Here is a 26,794-nt window from a genome sequence, read left to right on the forward strand (position 1 = left end):
TTCCCAGTAATATGGGTTTATTTCTAGCTTTGTTATTTAGTTTCTCCTTTGATTGACTATTCCTTTAGTGTAGTTCCTCCCTTTCCTGTTTTTTTTTTTTTTCATTTCCTCCTCCTGGAATATTTTGCCTGAACTACAGAATACTTGAGAATATTCTGTAGTGCAGGCTTTCTAGTTGTAAATTCTTTTAACTTTTGTTTATTGTGGAAGATTTTTATTTTACCTTCAAATCTGAAGTTTAATTTTGCTGGATATAGGATTCTTGTTTGGCATACATTTTCTTTCTTTCTTTTTTTTTTTTTGTGTAAGTCTTTTTTGTTAATTTGCCAAAGAAGAATCATATTACACCTGTTTTTTTTGTATTTTTTTTTAATTTTTTATTGTTGGTTGTTCAAAACATTACATAGTTCTTGATATATCATATTTCACACTTTGATTCAAGTGGGTTATGAGCTCCCATTTTTACCCCATATACAGATTGCAGAATCACATCAGTTACACATCCATTGATTTACATATTGCCATACTAGTGTCTGTTGTGTTCTGCTGCCTTTCCTATCCTCTACTATCCCCCCTCCCCTCCCCTCCCCTCCCCTCTTCTCTCTCTGCCCCCTCTACTGACATTCATTTGTCCCCCTTGTATTATTTTTCCCTTTCCCCTCACTTCCTCTTGTATGTACTTTTGTATAACTCTGAGGGTCTCCTTCCATTTCCATGCAATTTCCCTTCTCTCTCCCTTTCCCTCCCACCTCTCATCCCTGTTTAATGTTAATCTTCTTCTCATGCTCTTCAACCCTACTCTGTTCTTAGTTACTCTCCTTATATCAAAGAAGACATTTGGCATTTGTTTTTTAGGGATTGGCTACCTTCACTTACCATAATCTGCTCTAATGCCATCCATTTCCCTGTAAATTCTATGATTTTGTCATTTTTTAATGCAGAGTAATACTCCATTGTGTATAAATGCCACATTTTTTTTATCCATTCATCTATTGAAGGGCATCTAGGTTGGTTCCACAGTCTTGCTATTGTGAATTGTGCTGCTATGAACATCGATGTAGCAGTGTCCCTGTAGCATGCTCTTTTTAGGTCTTTAGGGAATAGACCGAGAAGGGGAATAGCTGGGTCAAATGGTGGCTCCATTCCCAGCTTTCCAAGAAATCTCCATACTGCTTTCCAAATTGGCTGCACCCATTTGCAGTCCCACCAGCAATGTACAAGTGTACCCTTTTCCCCACATCCTCGCCAGCACTTGTTGTTGTTTGACTTCATAATGGCTGCCAATCTAACTGGAGTGAGATGGTATCTTAGGGTGGTTTTGATTTGCATTTCTCTGACTGCTAGAGATGGTGAGCATTTTTTCATGTACTTGTTGATTGATTGTATGTCCTCCTCTGAGAAGTGTCTGTTCAGGTCCTTGGCCCATTTGTTGATTGGGTTGTTTGTTCTCTTATTGTCTAATTTTTTGAGTTCTTTGTATACTCTGGATATTAGGGCTCTATCTGAAGTGTGAGGAGTAAAGATTTGTTCCCAGGATGTAGGCTCTCTATTTACCTCTCTTATTGTTTCTTTTGCTGAGAAAAAACTTTTTAGTTTGAGTAAGTCCCATTTGTTGATTCTAGTTATTAACTTTTGTGCTATGGGTGTCCTATTGAGGAATTTGGAGCCCGACCCCACAGTATGTAGATTGTAGCCAACTTTTTCTTCTATCAGACGGCGTGTCTCTGATTTGATATCAAGCTCCTTGATCCATTTTGAATTAACTTTTGTGCATGGCGAGAGAAAGGGATTCAGTTTCATTTTGTTGCATATGGATTTCCAGTTTTCCCAGCACCATTTGTTGAAGATGCTATCCTTCCTCCATTGCATGCTTTTAGCCCCTTTATCAAATATAAGATAGTTGTAGTTTTGTGGATTGGTTTCTGTGTCCTCTATTCTGTACCATTGGTCCACCTGCTTATTTTGGTACCAGTACCATGCTGTTTTTGTTACTATTGCTCTGTAGTATAGTTTGAAGTCTGGTATCGCTATACCGCCTGATTCACACTTCCTGCTTAGCATTGTTTTTGCTATTCTGGGTCGTTTATTTTTCCATATGAATTTCATGATTGCTTTCTCTATTTCTACAAGAAATTGGCATACATTTTCTATCAGAGCTTGATATATGTTTTTCCAGGACCTCCAAGCTTTGAGGGTTTCAGTTGAGAAATCAGCTGAGATCTGAATTAGTTTCTCCTATTCATAATCTGATATTTTTCTCTCACAGCCTTTAAAATTCTATCCTTACTCAGTACATTAGGCATTTTTATTATAATGTGCCTTGGTGTGGGTCTGTTGTAATTTGTACATTTGGGGTCCTATAAGCCTCTTGTATTTGTATTTTATTCTTTAGGTTTGGAAAATTTCCTGATATTTCATTAAAAAGATTGTGCATTCCTTTGGTTTGTATCTCCTTGCCTTCATCTATCCCAATAAATCTTGAATTTGATCTTTTCATGTTATCCCATAGTTTTTGGGATTTCCATTCATGGTCTCTTAATATCTTCTCTCCGTGGTCAACTCTATTTTGAAGATTATATATTTTGTCTTCATTGCTTGAGGTTCTGTTTTCTAAGTGATCTAGTCTGTTGGTGATATTTTCTATTGAATTTTTAATTTAGTTTATTGTTTCCTTCATTACAAGGATTTCTGCTTTTTTCCCCCAGAATCTCTGCCTCTTTATTGAAGTGATCTTTCACTTCCTGTATTTTCTCTCTGATTTCATTTCTTATACTGTTCCTTACTTTGCAGATCAGTTTAATTATGTACATTCTAAACTCCTTCTCTGACATTTCTTCCATTGTGGTAGTGATGGATTCTATTATTAGAGTATCTTGGTTTGTTTGGAGCAATTTGTTCCCTCGCTTTTTCATGTTTTTTGTGTGTCCACCCAACTAACAGTACAGATCTGAGGCAGTAGTGTTTCTACCCTGTGGACTTATAGTGTCCCTGAATGTTTCCAGTACCTCAAAGTTTAGGTGGAGGGAGGTGACAAATAATAACAACAACCAATGCAAACAATATACTGCATTAAATCAAATAGTCCCTTACTATGTCATCTACAACATTATTTATCACCATAAACAGAAATGATATAATCAGTTATTGCCTACAATAAAAACAGCAAATTTGTAAAAGGTTTTATAATTTCAAATGGTATGTACAGGGAGAGAACAGAAGTGATATAGAAATTCTTTCTGTTGAGGTTCAAAAGATTCTCAGTTTCTCAGCAGTTTTTGGTGGGGTCTGGAACATGATGCTCTACCCTCTGGATTGTTAGAGTGAGATAATCCCATAGGCAGAATTCCTAGAGGTAGGATTTAGGCTTAGGTGGGCTCCAGTCTCTTTGCTGAATGCCAGTTGGTCTGGAGATTTTAAATCAGCATCCCTCCAGTGCCTAGTACTTGCTGGTTCATGCTGGAAGACTGGATGCCAAGGATCTCCCCTGGGTTCCACTCATGTGCTGAGGGACCCAATTCTTAATCCCCTACATCACCTTCAGACCCCATGTATTGGGTTCGGTCTCCAAATCCATGTCTACCCCTACCCCCACCATTCCATGTTCCCACCAGGTGTGTCTCTCCCAGACAGTCCTAACAAGCAGTCGAATTGGAGGGGCAGGGTAGACGTGGGTGGGTGTCCATGACCAGGTTTGCTAGGAATCGGCCCCCTTAGCTGCTGGCCCCTTGCATGGTGACTGCAAAAATGGTTCTTCCTTTATCCTCCAAACACTGCCTGGAGAGATGATGACTTCTTTTCCCCAACATGGATATTGTGCAGTCTGTCTTTCAGGTATGCCAGGCAATGTCCTTGATCTCTAAATGCTCAGTACCCAAACATGCCTTAGCCTCCCCAAAAATGCAGTTTCCTTTAATTCCCTTATCCCTCCACTATGCTCATGGAAGGACCTCTCTGGCTGGAGTTTCTGGTCCAGCTGTGGCAGCAGCTATGCTGCCAGGTATTTTTTCCTTATTTTATTATATCCAGCCTCCTGGGTCCCTGATCTGCTTTGAGTGTCCAGTTTTTAAATTCCATTAGAGGCCCCAGTTTTGTTTTTTTTTTCTGGTTAGTTTGTTTGTTTGTTTTGTTGTTGTTATTCACCCACCTTGCTAAGAAACTACCTGTCTTCTTTCTTAGTTCCACATCACAGAGCAGCTAGGAATTTGACCTCTATTTCACCATCTTGAAAACCTCTCTAATCCTTTTGTCTTAATAAGTTGATTGTCTCAGGTATTATAGTAATAGAACACTGATTAATACAGCTTATCACAGAAAGAAAAGATGGATCAGATCTCTCGAGTTTATATTATGGAAATAGACATTCTGGAATCAAAATTTATAATTTGGCTTTTGGAACATTCATTTAGTCTCAATTCATTCACCTCAATTTACTGAGAGTTTACTATGTGTCAGGAACTGTTCTAAGTATTAGGAGATATATCATTGAAGAAAACAAAATCTCTGCTCCAAAGCTTTCATTCCAGTATGAGAGAGACAATAAACGTAATAAATAACTTATATAGCATTTTAAAAAGTGGCAAATGCAACAAAAAAAATCAGAGCTAGGCAATTAGGTGAGAAGTTCTGGATTCAACTACTAGGTACATAGTCAAAGATGTCTGTGAGACACCTATACTTACATATTTATTGCAATTATTCATAAGAGCCAAGATAGGCAATAAACCTAGGTATCCATTGACAGATGAATGGGTAAATATAACATGGGCAATGGAATACTATTCAGCTATAAACAAAAGTGAAATTTTGTCATTTAAAACAACATGGGTAGAAATGGAGGACCCTATGTTATGTGAAATAAATTAGGCACAGAAATGCACAAACACTGCAAGTTCTCATTTATATATAGAAGCTAAAAAGTTGATCTCACAGACGCAGAGAATAAAAGAGTGGTCAGCAGAGTCTGACACATTGTATACATGTATTGAAATGTTACTCTTTACCCCATAACTTATTATATGTCAATAAAAAATAACAGTATATTTTTAAAAAGATGTTCTGGATGAAGGTAGGGGAAGATATGTGATTTAAGGTGAGGGAAGTTAGTGAAGGTTGGTGATATGGAAGCAAACTGTTAAAAGAGGTGAGAAAGTAAGCTATGCAAATATCTGAAGGAAGAACATTCCTAACAGAAGGCAAAGCTAAAACTAAAGACCTGAGGCAGGAACATGTCTGATGTGTTCAAGAAATAGTGATGAAATCAGTATGTCTGGGATTAAAAGAGTTGGGGGAATTAGTGATCTTTGAAACCTGGAAGGGTAGTTACCTTTACTGGAGGATGTGAGGCATGTTGGAGAGGGCTCTCACATATCCAAATGGAGATATGCAATGGGCAGAGAGGAGGGATGAGTACATTAAGATATAAAATTAGAAATCATCAGCATTAGAAGATATCAAAAGTCATAAAATCCCCAAGGAAGTTAGGTCCCATATGAAGATCTGAAAAATGAAGAAAAATCTGTAGGAAAGACTCAGGAGGAACTGCCAGAGACGCAGGATGAAAACTAAGAAAGCATGATGTCATGTAAAGCCAAGTGATGTAAGGAAAGGAATGAGTGATGGGTAGCATTAAATGCTCCTGACAGATTAAATAAGATGAGAACTGAGAACTGATCTTTGAATTTAATAATGTGGAGGTCACTAGTGAGCTTAACAAGAGCAACTGTGTCAGAGTGGTGTGGTTTGAGGGGCTGGAGTTGTGGCTCAGTAGTAGAGCACCTGCTTAGCACAGGTGAGGCAGTGGGTTAGAGCAATACAATAGTATGCTGACAGGAATGATCTGATAGAGACAAAAAAATTAAAGATGTACAAAAGGTTAGAAAGAATTACTAATGATATATCCTTGAATAGATGGACACAAGGGAGAGGCTGACCAAGACAGTGGAAATTTCAACCATAGGAGGAGAAGGAAATCAGACTTGCTGGTGAGTAAATATGGTAGACAAGCTCTCTTCTGAGTACTTCAATTTTCTCAGTGAAGCAATAAGCAAAGTAATCAGCTCTATGTAAAGATAATAAAGATGGGATTACAGGTTTGAAGAGAGAAAGGTATGAAAAAAAATCACTTTAGAAAACCATTCTGTACTGTGCTTGTCAGAGGGTGGTTCAAGATCCTGTACTGTTCTGTGAACTGTTTTGATTTGTTGTGATAAACAAAATAGTACAGAAACAGAGAAGCAGCACGCTTAGGGTCATCATTAGATCTGTTTCATAGTATAGACTTTTTTCCACAAATAATTATTTTTTTTGTAATTCTACTCCTTTTTTCCCTATGTTATGCTGAATATACTTATTGAATTTCATGTCTTAAATCTAATAAAACATTCAGGCTTGTATTTTTTATTTCGCTTTTCTTTACAATTCATTTTATTGATTATGATGAGGCAGGGTGGAGGGCCAAGAGATCTTTCACCATAGATAGATTGAGAAGAACTAATCCAATAGGGTGGGACAGTAATTGAAAATGTTTTATGATTGCCAAGCAGCACTGGGGGTTCCAATGAAGTTTGCAGCCATTAGTTCAAAGACCAGTCAGCAATGTGTGTGCTTTTCTCCAGACACATTAAGCTTCATGGATAAAGTACACATAAATACCTAAATACCCAAAATAAATCAGCTTATGAAGAGGAAGATTTATTTTGGCTCACAGTTGCAGAGGTTTCAGTTCATGGTCACTTGACCCTATTGCTTCTGGGCTTGTGGCAAGGCAGTAGATGGTGGCAGGGGTGCAGGGTAGAAGCTTATTCACCTATCGGTGGCTAAGAAGCAAAGAGAGATAGGAGGGGCCAAGTTCTCACTGTCCCCTTTAAGGGCACACTCCCAGTGACTTAATTTCCTTCTACCAGTCCCTACCTACTAAAGGTTCTACCACTTCCCAATAAGCCTTTAGCACACTGGGCTTTGGGAGATGTTTAAGATTCAGATCATAACAAGAAAGAAGATTTGGGCTGGGGTTGTGGCTCAGTGGTAGAGCACTTGCTGAGCACATGTGAGGCCCTGGGTTTGACCCTCAGCACCAAATAAAAAATAAATAAATAAAATGAAGGTATTGTATCCAACTACAACTAAAAAATAAATATTCTTAAAAAAAAGAAGATTTAACTGAGCTATTACTTAACCAAATAAAGAAAATGAAGCAAGAGAAAGGCAAGGAAATAATATGCAAGGGAATAATTAGAATGAATGACTCTGGAATTCAGGCTGAATGAAGAGGAAAGAAAGGAAATGAGAGGTATGAGAGGCAGGAAAGTGATAGGATCAAGAGACTATAGATCTCAGAAGGATTGAAAGATTATTGAAATAAAAAATGAGCTAGAAAGAAAGGAGTGGGTCAGAGAGTAAGATGTATACTACTGAGAATATGAAGGACTTACAGCAAAAAGGTGGAATAGGGAAATTCTTAGAGGAGCAGTTGAAGGAAACTGTGTTGTAAGATTCATCTCTACAGATATTGGGATCATAAAAATTAAGCTGTGTAGGAGTCGAGGTTGTGGCTCAGTGGTACAGAGCTTGCCTAGCATACATGAGGCACTGGGCTCAATCTCTGGCACCACATAAAAATAAAAACAAATAAAATAAAGGTAATGTGTCCATCTACAACTAAAAAAAATATTTAAAAATAAAAATTAAGCTGTGTAGATGACAGTGATGCAGAAGATCAAAATACATAGAGGAGTGACAAGATGAGGCAGGGGGACTGGAGAATAAATGAGATTCAGAGTTTGAGCATTTTAGGGAGAACCGACAGGAAGCAGCCATAAAAGGAGATAATACCTAGTTCAGGCAGCATGGTGTAAGAGTTATGGGGAAAATATCAGCCACACTTCCACAGGACTTCATGAAAGATAGTAACATTAGGAAACATTTTGGTTCTTATGAGATCAAGAATTTAAGGAACCCCTCCAGAGAAGAAGTAGAAGTGAGAAACTGATGTGAATCCATTTTTGAAAACAGCTTCTACCTCAAAGCCTGTCCAAGGAAGGGGGCGTGACCCTTGTCCTTGGAAAAACCCACAGAGCACTCCTAGGCACATAATCACCCTGCTGAGTTGTTTGTCTGCAAATAGGAGACATCTGCGGGTGCCAGGTGTCCCTGACTCAGTTACTCAGTTACGCTAGGTGAGGACTCATAGCAAACCCCCCCTCCCGCAACCACCAATCAGCATGAGACAGGGAAAATACCTGGGATGCCAGATGACCCCCCAAGTAGTTTTTGGTGGTTGATAACATGTTGGGAAACCATGTAGTTTAGCACATACACTCCTCGTAGCTTAAACCAATCAGTTCAAACGAATTCCCTTCTTGTACTAACCAATCACCTCTTACCTAACTTGTTCCCACCAGTGAATGTGCTAATCAATGTTAAGAGTTGTTTGACTTTCCCGCGCGGTGTGGAATGATTTGCTGTGTGATGTTGTAACGCATAGAGTATCCCCCCAAAAAACCTATAAAATCTCACTGAACAAAAAAACCAGGACTCACTCCCTAGGACCATTGCATCAGGAACAGTTGTGAGTCCAGGCTCGAGCTTGCAATAAAGACTCTTGTGTGATTGCATCGGATTCGGCTCCTGGAGGTCTATTGGGGTCCCACGAATCTGGCATTACAGAAGAAACAGCTGATTTTGCTCAAAGGATGGTCCTTGAGTGACAGCAGGCACAGTAAAGGGTTTCAAGAGGTGGGGAAAGATGAGTGGAAGACAGCATCAGAAGGGGAAATACAGAGAATCAGAGAGAGAATGAAGTATCTGGTATAATGGTTTTCAGGTATTTAGGGCTATTTATAAAAATTGGCACAAAAGAGGATTAAAGTATATAAGAGAGACTGTTTCCGAAAATTATTTATCAGGGACAGTTATTTTAGAAGAAAAATAGGGGCCTTGGCCTAGGTGACTCAACTGCCCAGGAATATTCAATCAATGGATTATATCTCAGTTCTGGAAAAGGGATACTTCTTGATGTTCTTCTATCTATTCTTAAGCTACAGCACTAAACTAAAAAAAAAAATGTGGATGTTTTACTCAGCTTTTTGTTGCTGCGACCAAAAGACCTGAGAAGAATAATTTCTGGAGGAAAAGCTTATTTAGGGGCTCATGGTTTCAGAGGTCTCAGTCCATAGACAGCTGGGGTTTGAGGTGAGGCAGAACATCATGGCAGAAAGGTGTGATGAAGAAAAGTGGCTCAAGACATTAGGATGAGGAAGCAGAGAGGAACTCCAGTCGCCAGATACAAAATGTCTACTCCAAAAGCACACCCCCAATGACCACCTCCTCTTACCACACCATACCTGCATTCAGTTACTACCCAGTTACTTCCATCAGGGGATTAATTCACTGTTTGGATTAAGGCTCTCATAATCTAATCATTTCACCTCCAAACCTTCTTGTACTGTTGCACACATGAGCTTTTGGGGACACCTAATACCTAAACCACAACAGTTAGTAAGGGCGGGGGGATGACAAATGATTTGTTTGTAACATTCCTTATTAAGAGAGCTGATGAAAGTTTGCTGACAGAATAGGTTTGTATAAATGAATATTTTAAATTATGTGCATATTCAAATTAGATAATAAGAAATTCTCTATACTAACATTCATTCACTTTACCAATTTTTATTATGTATCCACTCAACAGCAACACATATAAAACTGTTCTAAAAAAAGGCTGGCCTTTATTAAATTATTTTAATAAAATTAAATATAATATTCAAATTCTGGAAAAGGGTCATGGGTAGAGAGATGGTAACAAAAGGAAGAGATGTTTTTCAATGAGTAGAATAAAAGAATAAGCAAGTTCTTCGTGGAGTTACATTACCTGGACCCTTTTAAGCAAGCACTGCCTATTGAAATATGAGAACAAACTAGAACTGTTTCATTGTTATTGCCTTACCATTACCAAATTAAAACATACTCAATAAGAGAAGAAAAGACACAGGGAAAGATGAACAAGAGATGAAAAAAGGAGAGTAGGAATTCACAAATGAGAATTAAGAAAATTTTCTTATTCACTGCTTCTTCCAAACACACTTTTTAGGAAGAATGACTTACTGAATGTATATTCTACCTACATCTTTCTAGTTATTTATATATTTTTGGCAATCAATCTTTCTTCTTTTTAAATCAAGTATTTTCTTCTCTTTCCCACCCATTATGCCTCTTCTTTTTTCAAGATCATAGTCATTGTTTTTATGTAGTGGAGACAGATTATTTTATGTCCATACCAAACCAGAGTGATATTAATCACCAATAGGCAAATAGAATTATTTGGATATGGAAGAACATATACACTATAATAGTTTGAGGAGTAAAGTACTAGTAGTGTAAGTTCAAGAGGAACAGAAAGTGTTCCTAAAACTTGATGTTTGTGAAGGTTAAATTCTGCCTGCCTCTCTAGACTTATGCTACTCTCCCAATCCTTTGCTCCCTTAATTATGTGCTGTATGAAACTGACCTCCATAGAACATAACAAAGCAATCTTCTCCTGCCTACAAGTTAGATTTGGCCAACAGGGATAATTGCAAAAAAAAATCAGAAAGCAGCAGAAGAGAGTTAAGGTTTATTCTCTCTTCTTTCTTTCTTGGTGGCCATTTTAGTTCTGGTAAAGGCTGTGTTCTTTTTTGTGTAAACACCACAACTGTCTTGCAGCCTCTCAGACAACTACAATTCTCTGGTGTCCAGAAACCCCTCCCTTTTCCTGAAGGTCTGGGGTTATACCAGCTTTCTACTGTTCATTCATAGATACCTCACCACCCTTTGATACGTCCCTTATGCTGACCATGCCTCTGTAAACTGTTAAACTTCTTTTAATTAATAGACTGAGTATGATAACTATTTTTTTAGGAGTTAGAAAGACACAATTTCCAGTGGCTCATAGAGGGGGGCATTTGCAGGGACAGGTCTAAACTATCTAATACTCCTCATTCCAAATTTCTCAACTTACTATCTCTTTTACTGTTCCTTAGTGAAAATTCAGCACTATCTTGTGGAACTCACTCTTTCATGGCAATAGCACTTCATTATGACATTTAGCAGTCTTTAACTTATTATCCACAGTCTACAATTGCAAGAGCCCCTATTTATATAATGTAATTCATCAAAATAAAAATCAAAGCTACATAAGTTTCAGGCATTTGCTTAGAAAAGGGAAGTAGCTTTCTATCTCACCTCCTTCTCCTTGTTGAGCAACACCAACTGACTGTCTGTGAGGATGCAGTACTTCCGCTCCCATGTTGTGGTCTCAGTATAGGGTGACTGACCACAAGACAGACGATGAGTGGGTGGTCCTTTCACATCTGTGTAACAAAACAGAAAAACAAGATTCTTCAATGTCAAATTAATAAAGGTGAGTCTTTTGCCTCTTAGAGGGGAGAAAAAAAACGTATACACAAAAATTTGCCCTACAATCTACAGAGAAAATGGCTGAAACACTGTGGGGGAAACTGTTAGTATAAACTTGATACAGTAATTACACTGTACAAACGATAAAATAATGCAAAGTTGCTTCAGAGCTAAATTGGTATTATTCAAAGTAAAAAAGATTCAAAGGTAAGAACAAAAGATATAGTGTATAGTCTATGGGAGGAAGATAAACATGTAACATTTCCACTTTGAGAATGAAATATACTGGTTTTCTAGTCCAGAACTGAGAGTAGAGTTACTGGCAGACTGTCTTAAAAACAGTTTTAAGAATTGAAAATGTTTAAATAATAGCATATTACCACTAGAGGCCAGTAAGATCTTAAAAACACAGAAAATAATGCCCTCAAGGAGAGATCTGAATGTTTTACCATCATGTTTCTTAGAGGTAAAGTTACCTAATATTAAAGCAAAATGTCTCCACAATTTACAAATGCCTTAATTCCTTTTAAATGTCAACTGGTTATTATTACCTTTGCTACTTTATTTTTTTAATATTAACTGTTTACTCATTATGAGGGCTGTTGTAGAATCTGGAATATATCTTAATCTTAAATACACATTAGATCTATTAAATAAAGCATTTGACAGTTCAAAGTACCTTAAAATTACTTTAGCCACAAAAGACTAATTCCTCTCAGGAATTTACTACAGTGATTATTTTAAATGTTCTAATTATTACTATTTAGTTATTATACTAGAGAAGAACAAACCAAACAGATTGGAAAACAAATACCCATGAGGGCAGGAGAGTTGTGAATCATAAATAAGTATATTATGTCTATTACAAGAGTGTTTTTAATTCATTGTTTTCTACAGACTTTCTGTCTTGTCACATGATGATAAGTATTACTGGTATTGGCTTCAATAAATCCAAAAGATTTCCTAGTTGCCTTATAGTATAATATAAACTGGCATAATTGTACCCAGATTTCTTTAGGAAGTAAGCAACAAGTCAATAATCAGAGCAATTTGGTGGATATATCTCTACCCACATCATTTTGTGTCCAATATTATCTTCCCTGTTCCTTCTTGTGTAACTTCCCATCCTCTCTCAGTCTATCCAACTTTCTTTTTTGGGGAAATTTATCAACTTCCCCAAAGATAATTCAACGTCCAAAGAACAATAATGTTACTAGACTTTTGCTAAACATGTTACTAATTCTTAGGAACTTTTTAGTCCTGTCAATACTGATTATCTTCACATGATTTAAACAAAAAGAAAATAGGTTAAATTTTTAATCACAATGTGCTTATTTCTGGAGTCAAAAACTAAGACAACTTCAACACAGAGAGATGCACCCATTTAATGTGGAAATATACTGGTTTTGTAGCCCAGACTAGTTTTTATTCAAGTGACTAACTTTATTGTGTAAGTTAGCCATGGATACTCTGTCTATAAAAATTAGAGCACAAGATATTGTATTTGTAGCATAAACCAACTTTCCTGACAAAATATAAATCTGCATCAACACTGAATTTAAGGAAACCTAAATTCCTTTCTTTGTATGATCTTGAATAACTCTATTAAAGCCTCACTATAATGTTCTCCCTTTGTCCAATTTGAATTTTGTGGTAATTTACTCGGGGTACTGTGAAAAACAAGACAACATATCATAAAACATTCTTGGACCTTGAACAATTTGTCTCCAGTGCCAAATCTAGTACCAAAATAGGAAGCAATTAAATAAGGACCAATGCCTCTATATTTTTAAATTTTTTTTCTCTAAATGGAGAGATTGATTAATCATCCAGTAAGTGGCATGATTTCATCTGTTTTTTCTACCTCTATATAATTCCCACTTTTCAATCATTTGATAAGAATACATGGAAGAAAAAAGACAAAATAAGCTATTATTTTTGTTCTATTTAGCACTTTTGGGTTAGATATAAGAAGCACTTTAATAATAAAAGACTTTAAAGTAATCTACAGATTTAATTTACTCATTTTATCATGTCCTCATTTCCTTAGCTAATTAAAGGTCTAATAGCACATAAGCAAGGCCTACATGCTGGGATTATATGAACAGGATAACCTCAGATTTTTGCCCTATTTTACCTTATCAATGCTTCCAATCTTTATGCTCTAGTGACTTACTTCTAATTTCTGGTTTCCAATTATTTTTAGTATCTAAAATTCACAAGAGAAAAGATAATAACAGAAATAAAAAGAAGTATCTTAATAGCTAAATTAGAACAAATTTAGATTTGTTCAATCCCTTCCCTATGAGAATACTAAGGACATTACATGCTGACCTCATTACAAAAATTAAATAACCTTAGAAACATTTTAAAAATCAGAGGTAACTCAACAGATCCTTTAGAAGGCACTCCTTTAAACTAGATATTTTTCTGTAGATGAACAGTTCAAGGTTGGTTTGTTTGGGTTTTTTTATCTCAAGATTTCTTGAAATTCTTGAAAATTATTGAGAACTTCAAAGGGGGTTTGTTTACGTGGGTCATATCAATATTTAACATATTTGAAATTAAAACAAATCTTAGAAATATGTATTCATATAAAAATAACAAACTTACTACATATTAACACAAAGGTACATTTTAATGAAATGTTAACAATTTTCCAAAAAAAGTGATTCTTCACATTTTTGCATATATCTTTAAAGACAGTTTGATTATTTCTGTTTTCTATTATCTATTGATTGTTTTAGTTTTATGCGGTTGATGTATAATAATAAGACTGAGCAAGACTCTGTCTCAAAGAGTTGGAAAAGATAAAAGTATTTTAACAGTATTTTCACATAATTATTGATATTCTTTAATATAGTACCAAAACTCAATAAGCATCTGCCTTTAAAGGTCAGTGCAATGTGGAATCTGAAACCACATTAATGGACTGTGCGTATTATTTTATTCAAAATCAGTTGTGTACCTCGTCCTTTGACTGGCTCTTTTACCCCATATGTATGAGATTTTAACCATCATACACTGGAATCACTTAGAAAATATTAGTTAACTCAGATTTGCAGATCTTCCAAATGTTGCAACTTTTCATTATGTACTATCAAAAAAAAAAAAAAAATCACACGCCTAAATCTTCCCCCAAATCTTGATCTCATCAGAAATGTCTTTCAATACTGAGAAGCTGTCAAACTTAAGGTGGCGGATATGAGTTCTCCAAAATTCTAATTTTCATTTTAGTCATAAATTTTATCTTTAGCAATAAATACTGCTGGTTGTTTCCCCAGAAGTGGCAGGTATGCCTCTTTTTTTCCAGAAAATGTCTGCCACATAGCAAACACAGAATAACCATAATCTGTCTTTCAGTTTTATTATAAAAATAGCTTAGGGGTTGGGGTGGTAGCTCAGTGGTACAGCACCTGCCTAGCATGTGTAAGGCACTGGGTTCGATTCTCAGCACTGCATATAAGTAAATAAAATAAAGATCCATTGACATCACACACACACACACACACACACACACACATACACACACATTATACAATAGCTTAAACCTTATAGAACAGGGGCTCCTGGAGTTCCAGGGCTTCACAGATCACACATTAAAAACCATTGCTTAGACAATAAGACCTTAATGAAGGATTCTAAGAAAATCTGGTCATATACTAGGAGTGGTGGCACATGCCTGTATATCCCAGCTATATCAGAGGCTGAGGCAAGAGGACCCAACTTCAAAGTCAATCTGGACAACATAGCAAGACTTTGTCTCAAAATAAAAAAATTTAAAAACGGTTGAGGACACAATGAGGGGGTTGGAGAATAGAAGTTCACTAGATTCAAAGGGGAATGAAGGGAAGGGATGGGGGATGAGAATAGGAAAGACAGTCGAATGAATCACATACAACTTTTGTATTTTCTTATATGAATACATGACCTGTGTAACTCCACATCATGTACAATCACAAAAATGGGAAGTTATACTCCATGTATGTACAATATGTCAAAATACATTTTACTGTCATGAATAACTAAAAAGAACAAATAAGAATGTTTTTAAAAAATGGTTGAAGTTGTAATTCAATGGTAAAGTGATTGCCTATACCTGTGAGGCCCTGGGTTCTGTCCCTAGTACTGGAAGGAAGGTACGGAGAGAGGAAGAGAGAGAGGAAGGGAAAAAGAGATGGAGAGAAGGAGGGAGGAAGGAAGGGAGGGAGAAAAATTCAGCCATATTTTATAAGATGAAGTAAGTGGGGAGAAGATCAGAGGTCTTAATAAATGGAAGACTAATGTGATTAAGGGATGATCAGAATTTGCACTAAATTGGTCACTGTAAAAATAATAAGGAAGGGACCATGTGAGCCAGAGTTTGAATACCAATCAACAAGTAGACTAGTAACTCTAGTTGAGGTAAAGGAATAGCACAAAAGAGATCAGAGAATAAAAGCGCAAGTACTATAAATACAAATTGATGGATGCTCATTAAGTAGGTTGTGTAACCATAATTCTACTTTAGTATTAGCAAGAAAGTCCACAACAGATAGTTTTCCAAAAAAAAAAAAAAAAAAGGAATAAAACTCATTTAAAGGATGAGCTAAACTGTGGAGTCAATCTAGATGCCTTTCAGAGGATGAATGGATTAAAAAATGTGGCATATATACACAGTGAAATCCATTATTTCCAACTAATTTTCAAAACAGTATTCAAAATCCTAGGTTATTTAGTATATGAATAAAATCAAACGCTAGGCCCCTTCAAATCAATATAAACTGAATAACTACTTGGTAAGGAAACAATAACAACAGATCTCTCTTACGTTAACCCTTCCTTGTGATGGGAGCTAAAAGTAGCATCATGGTCTGACACAAGATGATGATGAAGCAAATTATATGACAGAACTGAACATTCCACTACACATGTATAAAAATAACTTTTTTCAGAAGCAAACTGTCTCTTTCAGAATCAGGAAAGTATCAAAAGATTTACAATAGAAAAGTAAATAAGGAGATCTGACTAAAAGCAGAAATAGGGGTAAGCAGGAAAGGAAACATATATGGCCCAAATAAGGAGACTGTCAAAGGAAAAAAAATGCTTGGGAAACCTTTTTTACTTTTTAGAATCTTATAGTCAAGGACCTGAACAGACACTTCTCAGAAGATGATGTACAATCAGTCAACAAATATATGAAAAAATGCTCATCATCTCTAGCAGTTAGAAATGCAAATCAAAACTACTCTAAGATATCATCGCACTCCAGTCACAATGGCAGCTATTATGAAGACAAACAACAATAAGTGTTAGTGAAGATGTGGGGAAAAAGGCACACTCATACATTGCTGGTGGGACTGCAAATTGGTGCAGCCAATATGGAAAGCAGTATGGAGATTCCTTGGAAATCTGGGAATGGAACCACCATTTGACCCAGCTATCCCTCTCCTCGATCTATACCCAAAGGACTTAAAAACAGCATACTACAGGGACACAGCCACATCAATGTTTACAGCAGCACAATTCACAATAGCTAAACTGTGGAGCCAACCTAGATGCCCTTCGGTGGATGAATGGATTAAAAAATGTGGCATATATACACAATGGAATTTTACTCAGCAATAAAAGAGAATAAAATCATGACATTTGCAGGTAAATGGATGGCGTTGGAGAAGATAATGCTAAATGAAGTTAGCCAATCCCCCAAAATCAAAATGCCTAATATTTTCTCTGATATAAGGAGGCTGACTCATAGTGGGGTAGGGAGGGGGAGCATGGAAGGATTAGATGAATTCTAAATAGAGAAGAGGGGTGGGAGGGAAAGGGAGGGGGGCAAGAGATTAGCAAGGATGGTGGAATGTGATGGACATCATTATCCAAAGTACATGTATGAAGACATGAATTGGATGTCAACATACTTTATGTACAAACAGAGATATGAAAAACTGTGGTATGTATATGTAATAAGAATTGTAATGAAAAAAAGTACATGTATAAAGACATGAATTGGAGTGAACATACTTTATATACAAAGATATGAAAAATTATACTCTATATGTGTAATAAGAATTGTAATGCATTCCGCTGTCGTGTATTTAAAAAAATAAAATCTTTTAAAAAATCGTACAGCTCCTTAGAAGTTAATCTGAGTTTTTGAATCACACTATTTACTAGGCCACTTTTTTTTTTTTTTTTGGTATGGGGGTTGAACCCAGGCACATTTTATCACTGAGTTACATACCCAGCCCTTTTTATTTTTTGAGACAGGGTCTCACTGAATTGTTAAGGCTGGCCTCAAACTTGTGCTCCTCCTGCCTCAGCCTCCCAAGTCACTAGGATTACAGATGTGTGCCACTGCACCCAGTGCTGCATTTTTTTTTAATTCTGATAAATAAAATGCAACTGGTAAAATCCTGAGCCTATTTATCACTTTTCAGAGCAAGGTTTACAGAATTCTTATAGCGAATCCTCCAGTTAATACAAACCATAACATTTCGTTCAGTCTTGATAGCCTTCCAATTCTTAATGGTATCCTTAAAACACAAACATACACACAAACAAAATTTTGGGAAATCTATCTATTTAGGGGAGACTTTAATACATCAAAAAGAGAAACACATTTTCAAAAATTAATTGGCATAAACTGTGGAAATTTGAAGTGCTGTGGAAAGACAGATTTATCCTTTCATATATTTGTTTTTATTCCTACACCAGAGTTAACCTGGCTTTAGAAATGGCAAATTCTTCTGAACTCTAAAATTTCAATGACCAGATTTGTTTGGTCAGAACTCAAAGTATAAGACTTGTAAAGACTCAGAATTAGAATGACCACATTATACAAGCAAAAACATGTAAATAACTAAAACATATTATTACCTACATATTTTAAATTGCTAAAACAGTAATTGCTTTAAATACATACTTTCTTGTAACTAAAATAATGTTCAAAACAGTTTTAATAGATATTCATGATTAATATAATTCATAGGACAATTTACAAGATATATTTTTAATGGAAGTTATTTTTCTCATAAACAATAAAATCCTTGTCCTTGCCATACAGCTTTAAAAATATGGCATATATCTGGATATCTTCTATAGGCAATTTTTGCTACAGTAGAAGAAATAATGTTAAAAGTTCTCCTATGGAGAGAATTCTCAACAATGACAATGACTGTAATATGCTGCTGAGGAACAGACCACAGTATAGGAGATACAGACCACAGTATAGGAGATATAACCAAACTAGTTTATAAATGTATTGATTCTGTCTGCTTAAGATCTAATAGAGCTGCCATCAAATTAATATCATTCTTAAAGCACAAAAAGGAATGGCAAACCTATACAGGTCATTAAAAAATAGTTCAATGTTACTTATTTTATTTCTAAATTTCTTTATACCATCAATATGTATCATAATGTCAAGGGGAAAATCCCCTATTACCAGAATAACAAATTTTTTCTTAGACTGATAACTATCCAACACACATTGTCTATGAACTTTGCTTTGTCCTGACAGCCAGTGTACCTTTGGAATGGCAAATTACATCACAATTCGTGCAAATCAATGGTCCCAGTAAATTTAAATTTAACCACATGCACCTTGATCAATAATAAGGATACCAATTAAGGATTCAGTGTGTTTATATAAAATCATTAGGTTTTGTTTGGCTTTTTCATCCTTGCATTACAAATTCACTATGAGACTTTAACTGTTAAAATAAATTTATATCGTGTCTTTTAACTTCAATGAACCATTTCAGTCTTCTCCTTAACTATAGAGATTTAATTTCCATGCTACTTGATTAATAGTGCCTAGTCGATAAATCCCCTATGCTCACCATCACCCTTCTTAAGAGAAAGAGAGGGAAGAGAGAAGATAGTTTACTTCTCTCTGTTCAGTAGTTTTCTTTAGTCTAACATCTGTCAAGAGTTCCTCTGCAGCTTCCCTCAAGTCCCAACAGCACAATTCACCACTGCACTTCTAATTCTGCTCTCTCACAGGATAGAATGAGTTATCTGACAATAGAGTAATATATTCCTTGAAGGTATAACTTAGAGTAGGCAATCACATGTTTGACAAAGATGTGATTGCCTACTCTAAGACAAAACTTCTCTTTTGAGAAGAGCTCCGTTTAGTTTGCTAAAATGCCACTGCAAAGTCATTTAATATTTAATGAACTTCTTAGTACATTTATATACAGTATATAGTATATCCTATACAAGTTATACTCCCTCTATACTACAAACATTACGGTAAGTAAACAAAGACAATAATTTATTAAAGATACACAATGAATGCAAAGGACAATGAGAATAAAGTTAAATACACAGCTTTTTAAAACTAGCACCACTATCATAGTTGTCTTCATTTTTTTCTCACAAATGGATAAAATTCATAGGCATAATGCATGAGGATGGCCAAGATTATGTTTTCTCTCTTTTCATTTTTTGTCTATCATTCATTCATCTTTATCATTTCTATCTTTTCTTCTAAGTTAGAGCTTCCATAATTCTCCAAGGTTTACCTACTTTCCATACGCTTTTCCATTATCTTAGAAGACATTAAGATTGTACAAAACCTTTAACAATATCACAAAACAGTCCCTTTTGGGAAAAAAAAAACAGCTGATACATGACAATACACCTACTTCATACATATTTTCTTACCCAGATTTATCAGCAACTTAAATATTGGCTCAAATACACACAGGGGTGTTAGTAAAAATTAATTGTATAGTCAATTTTAGGTTAAAAATGTCTAAGCCATTATTGAAAATATTTGAATAATGAGTTCAGATGTCAGGGGATAAATTTACATTACAGAGAATAAAGAGAGAAGAGTGAAGATAAAAAAGAAATGGTGATTTGGAATGCTCATCCATATTTATTTATTTATTTATTTAGTTGTAGCTGGACACAATATCTTTATTTTTATGTGGTGCTGGGGATCGAAACCAGTGCCTCACACGTGCTAGGCAGGCATTCTACCTCCGAGCCACAGCCCCAGCGAGGATCAGGTAGAAGAAAATACAAAGGTCTTCAGGAAAAGACGCAAAGGAGGGCAAAAGGGACTTTCTTTAGGATACAATGTAGATTTGAAAGCTACCTTTGAGATCAATAAATAATACTTCCTCAAATCAGATTAATAAAATGAGGTTTGAAATTATAAAACACTTAGCACAATTATCTTAGAATTTAGTTATTCTTCTGTAAAATCTAGATTTTTTTCTAGCATATCAACAGAGCCTCTTCTTGATTTTCTTTTTGTTTTTAATGTTTACTTGTTTACTTTTAATTCTGTATTTATTTATTCTGCACAAAACACTTAAATCTGGTGTTATGACAATAAACAAACCTATTCACTGGACTTAAAGAACTTAAAGTCAAATAGTATACAATCAGTATACAATTAAATTAGAACAGTTTTGATTTTTTAAAAAAAACAGTATCAAGAAGTAGTACAGGACACCTGAGAGATTTAATAAGAGCAATGGACCTAACCTGGGGCAATATTACAGTTGGGAAAACAGGAGGTAGTAGAAGGGAGTACAAATATTAGGCATTTCATGCAAATGAAACAAGGAACCAAAAACCCTGAGGAAAAAAGTAGTCCTATGAAGCACATGGCATAAGAAACTAACTGCAGAGATAAGAGACTGGTGAAACAGGCTGAGGCAAGATCATACAGAAATCCATAACCCAGTTACATTTATACAACTAAATTGAGCTTTTATATATTAAAACACAATAGCAGAAAGGAAAAAGCAAAATTTAATAGCAAAATTCAGAAAACAGAACAAAAAGACAAAGTGAAGGAAAAGAAAAAATTGAGATGAGAAAATTGAGAGCCAATCCAAGATGGTTAAGACAAAAATATTAGAAAAGGAAAAAATAGGAATGAGAAAAACATTAGTGAAACTTCTCAGTACTAAAGGATATGAGCTTTCAGATTGAAATCCACTGAGTGCCCAGAAAATCTGATGAAAACAGACACCTAACAAAATACATCCCAAGAAAAAACATCCTACATTCAAAACATCAGAAATAAGAAAGGATCTGAACTTCTCAATAGTAGCACAGGAACTGCAAGACAATGGAAAGAGTTCAAAGTTCTGAAAGAACAGTATTTCCAAGCTGGTTTATTCACTTAGCCAAACTAACAATCAACTGTGATGATAAAAATATTTCAGATATTCAAGGCCTCAAAAATTTTACCTACTACATATTGTTCTCAGGAAGCTATTGTAGGATAATTTACTTCAAAATAAATCAAAATAAGGGGTATCTTTTTCTGTTTAGGCTTCCCACAAAGTATCATTCCTGGGGTGACTTGACACATTTATTTTCATATAGTTCCAGAGATGGCAAGTCCAAGATAAAGGTATCAACCAAGTTGGTTCCTAATGTGTGCTCACTTACTGGTTTGTAAAGACTGCCTTCCCATTCTATCCTCATATGGGGAGGAGAGAGAGAACTCTGGTGTCTCTAGCTTTTTTTTTTTTTTAAATAAGGGCACCAACAATGTGGAATTAGGGTTCTACCTTTAGGACCTCCTCATAGGACTATTTCCAAATATAATCACATTGGGAGAGAGGGGTCCAACATAAAATAACTTTAGGGCAGATACAAATTCAGGCCACACCAGGGAACAAATCAAGAAAACAAAAAGTATACAATATTTAAAAACAGGTCCTCAAAAACAGAAGAGAAGCAAAGAATATCTCAAAAATGTTGATGAAGATAAACAGAAGGTTGATAACTGTCCACCAGACAAAAATAGCCCAGAATGGAGCAGTGCAACTACAGAGATCGATGCTCTAAAGGCTTATGTCTCTGTGGCATATTTGACACTACTATAGGATATGCCTGAACTAAACAAGGAATTTTTTTTTTTTTTAAGGGAAGAAAGATCCAGGAAACCGTCAATCTGACCTAAGAGGAAGGCACAAAGAATTTCAAGAATGGCAGCAGAAGAAACTTCTAAAAGGTCAGTTACCCAGGAAAATAGGCCTAAATGTCAGACCAGGAGGTATCCATGAAGAATGTCTCCAAGAAAAACAAAAAAAAAAAAATAATACTTCATCTGATAATTTCCCTCATATTACTGACCTTGGGTCCAAGTGTGCTACAGGAATACAGAAAGGTATAAAAATAATAATAGATACAAAGAAAACTGAACAAATAAAAAAAGAAAGGCAATTATTGACTGCAGAAAAGAACCCCAAAAAAGTAAGAAAGGGAAAATAATAACGACATTCAACCATGCCCAGTATATAGCATAATAATATAAGCAGTGAATACTGATTAAAACAAAACAACCAAACAAAACGAAATTAATAGTAAAGGGGTTAGGATGGTCTTGTGTGACAGCTAAATCCTCATCTACCATAATAGAAAACCAATAAAAAGGTCTAAAATTGATGATGAATAAAAAAGCAGCTATATATGAATATCATTTAGGATTAAGGTAAGTGTATAAAATACCAGAATAAAAAAGATAGAAAGGTCAAATTTCTTGCCTCGGAAAGGGGGAACATCAATGGGAGAAACTACTATGATATGGAAGGAAATGTACAGACTACTCAGGTTCAGGTAGAAAAAAGACTGTACAACAAAACGTAGTGTAAACAGTATAGAGGAAGAAAGCAAGAATGAGTAGGAAAAGAAGGGGGCAGGCAACCCAATTGGAAAATGTACAAAAGACTTAAACACTCATTTCACACACACAAAAAAAATTATCCAAAGATATACACTTAACATACAAAAAAGAAGCTTAACTTCATTAGTCATTGGGGGGAAAAAAATTAAAACCATAGTTAGATATTACTACACACCCACAAAAATGGCTAAGCGAAAAAGATGCTAAGTATTGGTGAGAATGTGGAGACTTCTAGTGTAAACTGGCACAATCACTTTGGAAAACTGTTTGATGGTATTTATTAAAACTAGACAGATATACCTAGTAATTCCACTCCTAGATTATAACAGCAAAATGTAGATACACATTCACCAAAAACATCTACAAGGATACAGAGAGAATTATTCATAATAAACAAAACTAGAAGTAATCCAAAATGAAAACCAATATTAAATAGATAAATTTTAGTAACTCAAAAAATGGAATACTAAATACCAATAAGAATGAAAGAACTATAAACTATACATAACAATATTTATCACTCTTACAAATAAAATACTGAACAAAGAAGACATAACAATGTATGAGTTTGCTTATATAAAGCTCAAATTTGGATAAAACTGATTTACAGCATTAAAGGACAGCATATAGTTACTCTTTGGTGGTGTAGTGTTTGGCACAGGGCTTAAAAGTGGGATTTTGGGATGCCAGCAATTTTCTGCTTCTTGAGCAGGGTGTGACTTACACAGAAGCAAATTCATTTGAATTACACATCAAGGTACACTTTTCTGTATATTATATTCTAATACAAATCTTACTTAAAAATATCCCAGGTATAACATTTATAAGCTGTGTGGTCTTGGACAACTTCCTCCACTGCACAATCAAGAACCTCAATTTCCTCTTCTATACAATAGAAATGATAAAAGTATCTACTCCTTTAGAAATTTTTGTGAGATTTGAGTAAGATAATGCGGGTCAGGTGCTCATCAAAGTGCTTCACACACAATATGAAAAGCAGTATGGAGATTCCTTGGAAAACTGGGAATGAAACCACCATTTGACCCAACTATCCTACTCCTCAGTCTATACCCAAAGTACTTAAAAACAGCATGCTACAGGGACACAGCCACATCAATGTTTATAGCAGCACAATTCACAATAGCTAAACTGTGGAGTCAACCTAGATGCCCTTCAGAGATGAATGGATTAAAAAATGTGGTATATATACATAATGGAATATTATTCAGCATTAAAAGAGAATAAAATTTGCAGGTAAATGGACGGAGTTAGAGAATATAATGCTAAGTGAAGTTAGCCAATCCCCAAAACCAAATGCTCAATGTTTTCTCTGATATAAGGATGTTGATTCATATGGGGTTGAGGGTGTGGAGTATGGGAGGATTAAATGAACTCTAGATAGGGCAAAGGGGTGAGAGGGGAAGGGAGGGGGCATAGGGGGTAGAAAAGGTGGCAGAATGAGATGGACATCATTACCCTAAGTATATGTATAAAGACACAAATGATGTGACTATACTTTGTGGACAACCAGATATATAAAAAATTGTGGTCTATATGTGTAATATTAATTGTAATGCATTCTGCTGTCATATATAACAAATTAGAATTTAAAAATAAATTAAATTTTTAAAAAGTGCCTCACACATAAAAATCACACAATAAAGTTTATGTATCAATTATTTACTATTTGGACATTATAAAAGAAGGGAAAACAACTATATAGTCCTATTTTGAATAAGCCCAAACGTGACTTACATGAAAACATGAATTTTTTCAATCATACTTGAGTTTATGCTAGTAACGTGACTCTAGGTGGACTCCTAGAGAGCTGCAGGATGAGGACTGCATGCCAGTGGAACCAACTGTGTGACTAAGGGATTGGAAATCTCAGACCCAACTCCCACCTCCATGGAAGAAAAAGGGGCTGAAGAAGGAGCTTTTGACCAATGGCCAAAGGCTTAATCAATCATGCCTATTAAAAACTAAACAACAGGGCTCAGAGAGCTACTTTTATCAATATGCCAGCAGGGTGGTGTATCCTAAAACCCAACAGGGATAGAAGCTCTGGAACTTGGGGATGTTCTAGATCTTGCCTTATACACCTCATCTGGCTGTTCATTTTTATCCTTTACAATACCCTTTTTTTTTTTTAAGAGAGAGAGAGAAGAGAGAGAGAGAATTTTTTTTAATATTTATTTTTCAGTTTTCGGTGGACACAGCATCTTTATTTTATTTTTATGTGGTGTTGAGGATCGAACCCAGCGCCCCGCACATACCAGGCGAGTGCTTTACACTTGAGCCACATCCCCAGCCCTTTTACAATATACTTTATAATAAACTAGTAATATTGTTTACCTAACTTCTATGATCACTATAGCAAATTATCACACCTGAGAAAGGCATTGTGGGAATCTTCAATTTCTAGTCAAGTTGGTCCTAAGTACCAGAGCCCAGGACATGGGTTAGGCAAATGAAATGAAGGTAGTCTTGTGGGACAGAGCACTTAGTCTGTAGGGTTCCTGCTAACTTCAGAAAGCTAGTGTCAGAACTGGATGAAATTGTATGGCACTCAGTTGGTGTCCAGAGATGGAGAACTGGTTGTTGGTGTGGGAAAAAGCATGCATTTGGTGTCAGAAGTGAGGTAAGTAAAGAAACAGCTATTTTCTTTACCAAGTGATACAACTTTTCTGATACTATTTTCTCAATTATAAAGAGAATAACATCATGGTTGTGCATGTGGCTTTAGAATTTTAATAACTGAAAGTAGAATACACTACTAAAAGTAGTAAAAGAATGTCTAAAATTGTGTAACTATATAGTTTCATGTGTGCATTTGCGTATGTATGAATACAGGTTATTTAAGAATACAAAGGTAATTAGTAGAACAACACTTTAAAAAGAGTTGAAAGTCTACGCATCTATGAAGTAGAGACTAGTTAAAAATAGGAAGGATAAGGATAAGGGAACTGCTCTTTTTCATTTCAATTTTTGTAGTACTGACTTTACTCCTACATATATTTATTACTTAAGACTTAAAATTAAACTCAAAAATAACATCATCCACCTTAAAATATATATATAGCTAGGTCCTGCCAAAATACAAAATGGCTAAATGAAAGCTCTAAATTAGGCTAATCAATGTCAACCTCATTAAAAAAAAAAAGAAGAAGATTGAAGCACTTCTATACTTACATAATTTTTCTATCATAATACAGATTGTATGTGACATAAAAATGCTAACTTTGAGTCCATGGTTGCTTAATCTGTTATTAGTTATAACAGTAAGTCTAGGGAATCTCACAGGGATATGGTGAGAATTAAAAAAAAATTATCAAGCATTAAGAACAATGCCTGGGGGGCTGGGGATGTGGCTCAAGTGGTAGTACGCTTGCCTGGCATGTGCCGGGCGCTGGGTTCGATCCTCAGCACCACATAAAAATAAAATAAAGATGTTGTGTCCACCAAAAAATAAATATTAAAAAAAGAACAATGCCTGGTATATTGTATGCCTTCAATAAATATGAGCAGCTATTCTTTTTACTTTGCATGCCTGAAGAAATGTTTGTTATTTCTACTTAAAACTAATAGATGCTAAAAATACTGTAATAAAATGTAAGAGGAAAACTGTTTTAAACTGATTATCTTCAGGATTATGTGATGAATGCAATATAAACCTTCAGAAATATTCTGAAAAAAAAATAAATAAAAGTGGGCTGGGGTTGTGGTTCAGTGGCAGAGCACTTGTTTCTCACATGTGAG

General features: G+C 35.4%; 1 protein-coding gene across 4 annotated transcripts in view; it reads right to left on the reverse strand.

Annotated features, from left to right (window-relative positions):
• The window catches only part of Rasal2 (RAS protein activator like 2), a 361,482-nt gene that overhangs the window by 187,932 nt on the left and 146,756 nt on the right, over nt 1-26,794 (reverse strand). For all 4 annotated transcript variants that reach the window (XM_046430001.2, XM_046430002.2, XM_046430004.2 and 1 more), the window contains exon 2: nt 11,218-11,345. In XM_046430001.2, coding sequence (XP_046285957.1) covers nt 11,218-11,345 — 128 coding nt within the window. The remainder of the gene's footprint in view (nt 1-11,217; nt 11,346-26,794) is intronic.

Source organism: Marmota monax, unplaced genomic scaffold (genome assembly GCF_021218885.2).
Source record: "Marmota monax isolate L192 unplaced genomic scaffold, Marmota_monax_Labrador192_F-V1.1 WCK01_AAM20220418_F8-fsc00055, whole genome shotgun sequence".
NCBI classification, from domain to species: Eukaryota; Metazoa; Chordata; class Mammalia; order Rodentia; family Sciuridae; genus Marmota; species Marmota monax.